At 22.4% G+C, this 12,512-nt stretch overlaps 1 protein-coding gene across 6 annotated transcripts in view; it reads right to left on the bottom strand.

The window, feature by feature from the left end:
* The window catches only part of LOC117177557 (triple functional domain protein), a 293,847-nt gene that overhangs the window by 177,223 nt on the left and 104,112 nt on the right, over nucleotides 1-12,512 (bottom strand). For all 6 annotated transcript variants that reach the window (XM_033368361.1, XM_033368360.1, XM_033368359.1 and 3 more), the window contains one exon: nucleotides 7,184-7,447. In XM_033368361.1, coding sequence (XP_033224252.1) covers nucleotides 7,184-7,447 — 264 coding nt within the window. The remainder of the gene's footprint in view (nucleotides 1-7,183; nucleotides 7,448-12,512) is intronic.

Consider the following 12,512-nt stretch of genomic DNA (forward strand, 5'->3'; position numbering starts at 1 on the left):
ATTTTCAAATTCAGAAAAAAGTGGTCTCAAAAATTTTCAAAATGCGCTCACTTTTTGAATTTTTATCAAAAATGGCTGGTTCACAAACTCGTCCTTTCTTTTGGACCTAAAAAAAGTGTGCCAAATATGAATTTGATTCGTTCATTTTTTCGAGAGTTATCGTGTTTATAGACGGACGGCCGGACGGACAGACAGACAGATGCCATCGCGAAAACCTGATTTTCGGATTCAGGGGGTCCCGAAACGTGGAGATCCGTTGAAAAAGTGTAATGTCCAATTTCCGACAATTCCAATACTTTCTCAACCATAAAAGATGAGAATGTAAAAAAAGGAATTAATCAGGAGCAAAAGAAAAAAAGGAGGGAAATTAATACTAAAAATGCAGTCCAGCGAAGGTGGATGACTCCGATTACTTTTTAACAATATCGCTCAAACTAAAAAAATAGAGGCAAATTTGCAACCAAACAAGTTAAATTTTCAACTCAATATATCAATTTTGAAATAAGAATGGAATAATTGAATTTTCAGTTTATAAAAATTAATTTTCACACCAAACAGATGAATTTTCTACCGCAAAGGTGATTTGTAAACAAAGTACATTAATTTTCAACCCGAAAAGATTGATTTTTAAGAAATAGTTGAATTTTAAAATAAGATTATCAATCTTCAATCAAAAATGGAATACTTAAATTTTGAGTTAAAATGATTAAATTTTCAGCAAAAAAAAAAAACAAAAAACAAAAAAAGAACAAAATAGATCAAGTTTGAACCAAAAAGATAAATGTTTAATAAAAGAGTTTAACTCTCAACCACGTAGTTTTATTTTCATCCAAAAAAAATTTTCAAATAAAACAGATAAATTTGCAACAAAACAGTCTAATTTTAGACTAAAAAAAGATCAATTTTCAACCAAAAATGAAATAATTAAATTTTGAATTTAAAAAATTAATTTTTTACCAAAGTGAAGAATGTTCAGCTGAACTGGTGAATATTCAACTGGAATAGTTTAATTTTTAAGCAAAAAAGTGAATTTTTAGCTATAATAGTTACATTTTCAACCAAAAAGATGCATTTTCTACAACAAAGGCGATTTGTAAACAAAGTACATTAATTTTCAACTATAAAATATTAATTTTTAACGAAATAGTTGAATTTTAAAATGAGATGATCAATTTTCAAGCAAAAATGAAATACTTAAATTTTGAGTTAAAAATATTAATTTTTAGCAAAAACACAAAAAAACAAAACAAAAAAATAGATCGAGTTTAAACCAAAAAGATGAATTATTAATAAAGTAGTTTTATTTTCAACCAAAAATATGAATTTTCAACAAAAAAAAAAAGATTAATTTTATACCAAACAAAACCAATTTTCTACAAAATACACGAACTTTCAACGAAATAGTTGGATTTTTCAAATAACAAACACAAATTTGCAACAAAACAGTATAATTTTTTACTAAAAAAAAAATCAATTTTCAAACAAAAATGAAGTACTTAAATTTTTACTTAAAAAGATTAATTTTCAGAAAAAAAATAGATGAAGGTTAAACTAAAAAGATGAATTTTTAATAAAAGAGTTCGACAAAATATAAGAACTTTCAACGAAATAGTTAAATTTTTTAAATAAAAAACACAAATTTGCAACAAAACAGTATAATTCTGATCTAAAAAGATCAATTTTCAAACAAAGATGAAATAATTATATTTATAGTTAGAAAAAATAATTTTCTACTAAACTGATAAATTTTCAACTTAAATTATGAATATTTAACTAAAATAGTTAAATCTTCAACTAAAAACTACAAATTTAAGCTAAGCAGTTGAATTTTCAACCAAAAAATATATATTTCAAATAAGGATGGAATAATTGAATTTTCAGTTTAAAAAATTAATTTTCAACCAAACTGATGAATTTGCAGGTAAAATAATTAATCTTCAACTAATGTTTTTAATCTTCCACTCGAAAAGATTAATTTTAAAACAAAAAGAAGAATTTGTAGCTAAAGAGTTTAACTTTCAACGAAATATTTTTCATTTTAAACCAAAAATATAAAGTTTAGAACAAAAATATTAATTTTCAAAGAAAAAGGGTAATTTTATACCAAACAAGACCAATTTTTAACAAAATACACAAACCTTCAACGAAATATTTTAATTTTTCAAATAAGAAAGACAAATTTGTAGCAACACAGTATCATTTTGGATTGAAAAAGATCAATTTCCAATCAAAAATTAAATCATTAAATTTTTAATTAAAAAATTATTTTTCTACCAAAGTGATGAATTTTCAACTGAAATAGTTTAATTTACAAGCAAAAACATGAATTTTTAGCTATAATAGTTATATTTTTAACAAAAAGATGAATTTTCTACCATAAAGACGATTTTTCAACAAAGTAGATTAATTTTCAACCAAATAGTTGAATTTTAAAGTAAAAAGATCAATTTTCAAAAAAAAATACTTAAATTTTTAGTTACAATGATGAATTTTCAAAGAAAAAGAATAATTTTATATTAAACAGACAAATTTTCAACAAAATACATGAACTTTCAACGAAAAAAAAATATTAATTTTCAATCAAAAATTAAATAATTAGATTTTCAGTTAAAAACATAATTTTCTACCAAAAAGATGAATTTTCAACTGAAAAGATGAATATTCAACTGAAATATTTTAATTTCTAAGCAAAGACGTCAATTTTCATCTATAATAGTTACATTTTCAACCAAAGATATGAATTTTCTACCACAAAGACGATTTGTCAACAAAGTACATTAATTTTCAACGAGAAAATATTCATTTTCAACGAAATTTTTGAATTTTGATATAAAAAGATCAGATTTCAATCAAAAAAGGAATTTTAAATCAAAAAGGTTAATTTTATATCAAACAAGACCAATTTACCACAAAATACATGAATTTTCAACGAAATAGTTAAATTTTAGAAATAAAAAGCACAAATTTGAACCAAAACAGTATAATTCTGAACTAAAAAAGATCAATTTTCAACAAAAAATGAAATAATTATATTTTTAGTTTAAAAAATTAATTTTCTACAAAGGTGATCAATTTTCAACTGAAATTATGAATATTTAACTGAAACAGTTGAAGCTTTAACTAAAAAGACAAATTTACAACCAAACGGTTGAATTTTCAACTAAAAAATCTCAATTTTGAAATAAGCATGGAATAATTGAATTTTCAGTTTAAACAATTAATTTTCAACCAAACTGATGAATTTGCAAGTGAAATAATAAATCATCAAATAATATTTTATACCAAGCAGTTTTATTTTTAACCAAAAATATTTCAAAAAAAAAAAGATTAATTTTCAAACAGAAAGATTAATTTTACACCAAACAAGACTAAGTTTCAAAAAAATATACAAACTTTCAACGAAATATTTTAATTTTTCAAATAAAAAAGACAGATTTCCAACAAAACCGTATCATTTTGCATTAAAAAAGATCAATTTTCAACCATAAATTAAATAATTAAATTTTGAGTTAAAAAATTAATTTTCTATCAAAGTGATGAATTTTCAACTAAAATAGTTTAATTTATAAGCAAAAACGTGATTTTTTAACTGTAATAGTAACATTTTCAACCAATAAATCGAATTTTGAACCCAAAAGTTGATCTTTCAATCAAAAATTTAATTTTCAACGAAAAATTTAATTTTCAAACAATCAGTTAAATATTTGAGCAAATAGTTCAGTTTTCAACTAAATAGTTGATTTTTCAAGCAAAAAGTACCATTTTTTAAGAAATTTTTTGAATTTTTAATTCGAAAATTGAAATTGTTACGAAAAGGTTCATTTTTAATTGGGAAAGATAAATTTTTAGTGAAAAACGACTTTTGTACTAAAAAATATGAATTTTCAATCCGAATGTTTAATTTTTAATAAAGTAGTTGGAATTTCAACCGAATATTGGATTTTTCAAGCAAAAAAAATAATAATTTTTTAGAAGAAAATTGAATTTTTAACACAAAAATAACCAAACTGACGATTTTTTTCCAAAAAGACAAAATCCCAAGCATAAATATATAAACTTTGAACAAAACAGTTGAATTTTCGACCAAAAAGGATTAATTTTCAACCAAATACTTGATTTTTCAAGCAAAAAGTACCATTTTTTAGAAAATTTAAAAATTTTTAATTCGATAAGTTGAAATTGTTAAGAAAAGGTTAATTTTTAAATAAGAAAGATAAATTTTCGACCAAAGAAGACGATTTTTTAAAAGAAAATTTTAGTTGTTAAGTTTTTAAAACAAAATAAAACAAATCGACAATAAAATCGAATTTTGAACCCAAAAATTGAACACTCAATCAAAAATTGTATTTTCAACCAAAAATTTAATTTTCAATGAATTAGTTAAATATTCAACAAAATAGTTCAATTTTCAGTCAAATACTTCATTTTACAAGCAAAAATATGTTTTTTTAGAACATATTTGAATTTTTAATTCGGAAATTGAAATTGTTAACAAAGGTTGACTTTTAATTAAGAAAGATAAATTTTCAGCGAAAAACGACTTCTGTACTAAAAAATATAAATTTTCAATCCGAATGTACGCATTTTTTACCCAGAAAGACAAATATTCAACAGAAAAGTTGAATTTTTAACCAAAAAAGATGCATTTTTGGCCAAATAAGACGATTTTTTAAAAAGAAAACTTTAATTAAGTTTTAAGAAAAAAAAATCTACAATAAAATTCAATTTTAAACAAAAAAATTTATCTTTCAACAAAAAATTTAATTTTCAATCAATTAGTTCAATATCTAACCAAATAGTTTAATTTTCAAATTCATTTTTAATTAAGGTAGCTAAATTTTCAGCGAAAAACGACTTTCGTACTAAAATTGTTGAATTTTTAATAAAGTAGTTGTATTTTCAACCGAATATTTGATTTTTCAAGCAGAAAAAAAAAATTATTTTTTCAGAAGAAAATTGAATTTTCAAAACAAAAATAACAAAACGGTATAATTTTTCCCCAAAAATACAAATTCCCAAGCCAAATACATAAAATTTCAACAAAATAGTTGAATTTTTGACCAAACGGGTCAAATTTTTAACAGAAAAGTTGAATTATTAAACAAAAAAGATTAATTTTTTGCCAAATAAGACGATTTTTTTTTTGAAAACTTTAATTGTTAAGTTTTGAAAAAAAATTCACCAACAAAATATAACGTTCGATAAAAAATTTAATTTTCATTCAATTAGTTCAATATTTAATCAAATAGTTCAATTTTTTAAAAGTTAAGATAGATAAATTTTAAGCGAAAAACGACTTCTGTACTAAAATAGTTTCATTTTTAATAAAGTAGTGGTATTTTCAACCGAATATTAGATTTTTCAAGCAAAAAATAAAACGATTTTTTTTTTTTTTAGAAGAAAATTAAATTTTGAAAACAAAAATAAGAAAACAGAAGATTTTTTTCCAAAAAGACAAAGGCTCAAACAAAATACATAAACTTTGAACCAAATAGTTGTATTTTCTACAAATTAGATAAATTTTCAACCAAATAGTTGAAATTTTAAACCAAAAAAGATGAATTTTTAACAAAATAGTTGCATTTTTATCTAAATAGTTGAATTTGCAAGCTGAAAGGCAAAATTTTCATAAAAACCTTGAATTTTCAACAAAAAGGTTTATTTTCAACCAAGAAAGATGAATTTTTAACCAAAGAAGGCGATTTTTTTAAAGAAAACTTAAATTGTTAAATTTTCAAGCAAAAAAGAAAATGTCTACAGTAAAATCGAATTTTGAAACTAAAAAATGAACTTTCAATCAAAAATTTTACTTTCGTCAAAAAATGTTTTTTTTTCAATCAAATAGTTCAACGTTTAACCAAGTAGTTCAATTTTCAAGCTAATACTTCATTTTTCAAACAAAAAAATACGATTTTTTAGAATATATTTGACTTTTTAATTCGAAAACTGAAATAGTTAGAAAAATGTTCATTTTCAATTAGGAAAGATAAATTTTCAGCGAAAAACGACTTTTGTACTAAAAAATATAAATGATATAAATATAAATATAAAAAAATTGCATTTTGAAAACAAAAATAACAAAACAAACGATTTTTCCCCAAAAAGACAAAGTCCCAAACAAAATACATAATGTTTGAACAAAATAGTTGAATTTTCTACAAATTAGATAAATTTTCAACCAAATAGTTGAAATTTTAAACCAAAAAAGATAAATTTTTAACAAAATAGTTGCATTTTTATCTAAATAGTTGAATTTGCAAGCTGAAAGGGAAAATTTTCATAAAAACCTTGAATTTTCAACAAAAAGGTTTATTTTCAACCAAGAAAGATGAATTTTAAACCAAAAAAGGCGATTTTTTTAAAGAAAACTTAAATTGTTAAATTTTCAAGCAAAAAAAAAAAATAAATAAAATCGAATTTTGAGCCTAAAAAATGAACTTTCAATCAAAAATTTTACTTTCATCAAAAAATGTTTTTTTTTTCAATCAAATAGTTCAACGTTTAACCGAGTAGTTCAATTTTCTAGCAAATACTTCATTTTTCAAGTAAAAAAATACGATTTTTTAGAATATATTTGACTTTTTAATTCGAAAACTGAAATAGTTAGAAAAATGTTCATTTTTAATTAGGAAAGATAAATTTTCAGCGAAAAACGACTTTTGTACTAAAAAATATAAATTATATAAATATAAATATAAAAAAATTGATTTTTGAAAACAAAAATAATAAAGAGACGATTTTTTCCCCAAAAAGACAAAGTCCCAAAAAAAATACATAAACTTTGAACAAAATAGTTGAATTTTCGAACAAAAAGGATCAAAAATGCAATGTTTAAATTTTTATTACAAAAAATTAATTTTTAACAAACAAACAAAAAACTAATTTCCTCGAGAATTTTCTACACGAGAGGTAAATTTTCTATCAAAAAGTGGAATGATCAATTAAATTGTTGAATTTTTTAGTCAACAAGGCGATTTTCTCCAAAACAGGCGAATTTTCAACCTAAAAATATAAATTTTCAAGAAGAAAGTTAATTTAAAAAAAAAAACGTGATGGAGACATAATTCGACTATAGATGTAAAAATGATGTTATAAAGATTGAAAGAAACGGAAGGTTATTTAAACTCTAAGATGAGACATTATAAATAAAGAAAAAGAAGAAAAAGAAGAAAAAAAGACAAACCTTGCCAGCAGAGTCCTTTACTTCTTTGCTAAAAAGAAGATAGAGCTCAAAGAGGAAAATATGTCTGTCTCTGCCCTTTCTGATTAGCTGCTTAGGATCCCAAACTGTGAATGCGTCTTGAAGAACCACGTCTCCGAGGGTATCTAATCTGACATCGCATCCCTCCAGTAGGCTTAAGTGTAAGGCATCGTTTGCTTTTTTAGGCACATTCAGCATCACTTCGAGGCCGTCTTTGATTTCTCCCTGACCTTCCTGGCAACAAGCCTGCAACACACATTTTTTTTTGCTATTTCCAAAATAAATTCAATATTCCTATCGAATTACTGGGACAATCAAAGTGGCCGCAAACTTTATTCTCGTAAAAGTTCCTGATATTTCCCTGACCAATTTTTCATTTTCCCTGACGATTAATATTCAAAGAATAGAATTTTAATCTTGTAACATTTTGAACATTGAATCTTTTATTAATGGAATAAAACAATTTCAGATTAAAATTCAAAATTTTCATATTTATTTATTTAAAAAAAAATATATCATTTTTATACAATAAAAGATGATTTCACAACAAAAGAGTTGAATTTAAAAAAAAAATTACTTTTTCGCGAAATAGTTCAATTTTCAACGAAACAGTTGAATTTTTAACCCTAATCTTTTAAATTTTCAATCTACAAAGATGGATTTTTAACCATATGGTCGAATTTTCAAACAGAACAGACTAAACTTCAATCAAAACTAGGTAATTGACTTTTCAAAAACAAAAAAATTAACTTTTAAATCAAACAGTTACTTTTCCAACCAAACAATTGAACTTTAAAAGCAAAAGAAATTTTGCATAAAATTTCGAAGAATTTTTTGGTGATAGTTTTTGGTAATAGTTGATGTTTCAACCATAAGAAATGAATTTTCAACAAAATAGTTGAATTTTTAACATACAAAAATGTATTAGTTAATAGCTCAACCAAAAAAGATTAAATTCCTATCAAAAGAGATAAATTTTAAAATAAAAAAAATACAATTTCTGCATAAAATGTATGAATTTTCAAAGAAATATTAAAAATGTCAACTAAAAAATATAAATTCTCAAACAGAAATAGCAAAATTAAATCTTCAGTAAAAAAAATTATTTAAAAAAAAAAGTAAAACTTTCAACCAAAAAGACGAATTTTTAACAAACTAAGATTTTATTGATAAGAAAAAAAAATGTATCCAAAGTGTTAAAGTTTTAAGCCAAAAGATAAATTTTCTGTAAACCAGTTGAATTTCCAACCTGAAAATATGAATTTCATCAAAAACGTTATTTTTTAACAAATTGGTTTAACGTTCAACCAATTAGTGCAATTTTAACAAAAAAAGACGGATTAAAAAAAACACAGTTGAATTTTCAGCACTAAAAAATGAATTTTGGGAAAAATTAATTTTCCAGCAAAATAACTGAATTTTCAATTCAAAGAGACGAATTTTCAACATTACAGTTACATTTTTTAAACCAAAATATGAATTTTCCATGAAAAGTTAATTTTCTACCAAAATAGTTAAATTTTAAACTCAAAAGGAAGACATTTTAAAAAAAGTTGAATTTTCGACACCAAAACATGAGATTTCGGCAAAAAGTTTTAACTTTCTACCAAAATAGTTGAATTTTTAACCCAAAAAGACGAATTAAAAAAAAAAGTTGAATTTTCAACACCAAAACCTAAATTTTCAATAAACAATTAATTTTCTGCAAAAATAGTATAATTTTCTACTTAAGCAGGCGAATTTTCAACAAAACAATTACATTTTCACCATAAAAATGTGACTTTTCAACAAATCGTTAATTTCCTACCAAGTTAGTTAAATTTTCTACAAAAAGTTGAATTTTCCACATAAATTTAATTTTCAAACAAAAAATCAATTATGAACAATAAATGTAATTGTTGGTGTTTTAACCATATACAGTGAATTTACTACAAAATTGTTAAATTTTCAACCAGAGAATTGAATTTTCAACAAAATAATTAAATTTTAAAAAAAAAGATAGTTGAACTTAAAAAAATGAATTATCAACAAAAAATGAATCAGTTAATATTTCAACCAATAATGATTAAATTCTTGCCAAAAGAGATGAATTTAAAAATAAAAAAACTAAACGAATTTTCCATAGAATATAACAATTTGCAAAGAAATTATTTTAAATTATTATTTTTTAAAGTAGAACTTTCAACAAAAAAAAAACAATTTTTAACAAACTAAGATTTTTCTGATAATAAAAAAAAACAATTTATCCAAAGTTTTAAAGATTTGAGCCAAAAGATAAATTTTCTATAAAACAGTTGAATTTTTAACGCGAACATACGAAATTTCACCAAAAAGTTATTTTTTAAGAAATAGGTTCAACCTTCAACCAATTAGTTCAATTTTAACAAAAAAGGGGGGTTAAAAAAATATACAGTTGAATTTTTAGCACAAAAAAATTAAATTTGGAAAAAAAATTAATTTTTAACCAAAATTTCAGTTGCCACCAAAATAACTGAATTTTTAATCCAAAGAGACGAATTTTTAATACTAAAAAAAAAAATTCTCAAACAGAAATGGCAAAATTAATTTTTCTGTAAAAAAATTATATAAAAAAGAAGAACCTACAACCAAAAAGCCGAATTTTTAAACTGCATTTTTAACAGTAAAATATGAATATTTACCAAAAAAATTCATTTTCAACCAAATAGTTGCATTTTTAACCAAAAAGAAGATATTTCAAACTAAGAAAAATTTTTTATTATAAAAAAAGACGAATTTTGAACTAAAAAAAGATCAATTTGTATCAAAAAATGGAAAATTTACATTTTTAGTTAAAAAAATTAATTTTAAACCAAAAAAAATTATTAACAAAATAGTTAAATTTTCTTTCAATAAAATCAATCTTCAACAATGTATTTCAATTTTGAGCGAAGCAATAGAATTTTCAGTTTAAAAATATTAATTTTCAACAAAATTCTTAAAATTTCAACCAAAGTGATGAATTTTCAAATAAAAATTTTGAATCGTTAACTGGGATTGTTAGATTTTCAGTTAAAAAATTATTTTTGATCCAAACATATTAAGTACGAATAAAATTATAAATTTTCTAAAAAATAAAATTTATTTCTAACAAATGGCTTCAACCGTCAATATAATAGTTCTATTTAAAAAAGGCGGATTTTCAACAGAACAGTTGAATTTTCAATGCCAAAACATGAATTTTCTACCAAAATTACGGAGTTTTTAACCCAAAAAGGCGAATTTTCAACATTATAGTTGAATTTTTAAAGCCAAAATATGAATTCTCAATAAAAAGTTAATTTTATACCAAAACAGTTAAATTATCAACTCAAAAGGACAAATTTAAGAAAAAAATAGTTGAATTTTCATGACCAAAACATGAATTTTCGACAAAAAATTACTTTTAAACAAAAGAGTTGAATTTTCAAAATGAAAGGTGAATTTTCATCAAAAAGTTAATTTTCTACCAAAATAGTTGAAATTTCCACAAAAACTTAATTTCTTGTCAAAATAGTTGAATTTTCAACCCATAAGGACGAATTCACAAAAAAAAAGTTGAATTGTCGATACCAAAACATAAATTTTCGATAAAAAAAATTAATTTTTTTCAAAAATAATTAAACTTTCTACCCAAAAAAAGCGAATTTTTAACAAAAGAATTGAATTTTCAACATCAAAATGATCATATTCAACAAAAAGTTAATTTCCTAGAAAATTAGTTGAATTTTCCACAAAAAGTTCATTTCCAACCAAATAGTTGAATATTCAACCCAAATACGAATTTTAAACAACAAGAATAGTTTAATTTTTAATATCAAAGTATTAGTTTTTGACAAAAAATTCATTTTTTGCCATATAATAGTTGCATTTTCATCAAAATAGTCAAATTTTCAACCAAAACAACGAACTTTTAAGAACAAAAAAAGTTTAATTCTTAACACCAGATCATAAATTAAAAAAAAAATTTATACCCAAAAAGGCGAAATTTGAACGAAACAGTTGAATTTTCACAAAAATTTAACTTTTCACTAAAACTTAATTTTTCACTATATTTTAAGTATTCAGTAAAAATAGTTGAAATTTTAAACCAAGAAGAAGAATTTTTAAAAACAATAGTTTAATTTTCCACATGAAAATATAATTTATCGACAACAATTTAATTTTTTACCTTAATAGTCGCATTTTCATCAAAACAGTTGAATTTTCAACCAAAAAAAAAGGAATTTTCAACAACAAAAAAAGTGTAATTTTGAACAGAAAAACATTCATTTTTGACAAATAACTCATTTTCTACAAAAATAATTAAATATTCTACCCAAAAAGGCGAAAATTTAACCAAATAGTTGAATATTCAACCCAAATACGAATTTCAAACATCAAAAATAGTTTAATTTTTAATATAAAGTTATTTGGTTTTGACAAAAAATTCATTTTTGGCAAAAAAAAAAGTTTAATTCTCAACACCAGAAGATAAATTTTAAAAAAATTAATTTTATACCCACAAAGGCGAAATTTGAAGAACACCGTTGAATTTTCAACATCAGAATGTGAATTTTCAACAAAAAGTTAATTTCCTATCGAAACAGTTGAATTCTTCACAAAAATTTGTTGAAAATTAAACTGTTGTTTTTTTAAATTCCTCTTCTTGGGTTAAAGATTCAACTACTTTAGTGAAAAATTAAATTTGAGTAAAAAATTAAATTTTAGTGAAAACTTATATTTTTGTGGAGAATTCAACTGTTTCGTTCAAATTGCGCTTTTTTTTAATATAAAATTAAACTATTTTTGTAGAAAATTAAATTTTTTTTCAAAATTTATGTTCTGGTGTTAAAAATTAAATTAAATTAATTAATTCAGTTAAATTTTCGCCTTTTTGGGTAGGAAATTTAAGTATTTTTGTAAAAAATTATTTATTTGCCAAAAATGTATGTTTTCAGTTAAAAATTAAACTCTTTCTGTTGTTGAAAATTCCTTTTTTCGGTTGAAAATTCAACTGTTTTGATGAAAATTTAACTATTCTACGGCAAAAAATGAATTTTTTGTCAAAAACCCATACCTTTATACTGAAAATTAAACTATTTATGTTGTATGGTTAAAATTTCGCCTTTTTGGTCAGGAAATTCAATTATTTTTGTAAAAAATTATTTATTTGTCAAAAATGTATGTTTTGCAGTATAAAATTAAGCTCTTTTTGTTGTTGAAAAATCCTTTTTTTTTTGTTGAAAATTCAACTGTTTTTATGAAAATGCAACTATTATGGTAAAAAATTAATTTCTTGTCAAAAACTAAAACTTTGATATTAAAAATTGAA

The sequence above is a fragment of the Belonocnema kinseyi genome, chromosome 7 (assembly GCF_010883055.1).
Source record: "Belonocnema kinseyi isolate 2016_QV_RU_SX_M_011 chromosome 7, B_treatae_v1, whole genome shotgun sequence".
In the NCBI taxonomy this organism is placed as follows: domain Eukaryota; kingdom Metazoa; phylum Arthropoda; class Insecta; order Hymenoptera; family Cynipidae; genus Belonocnema; species Belonocnema kinseyi.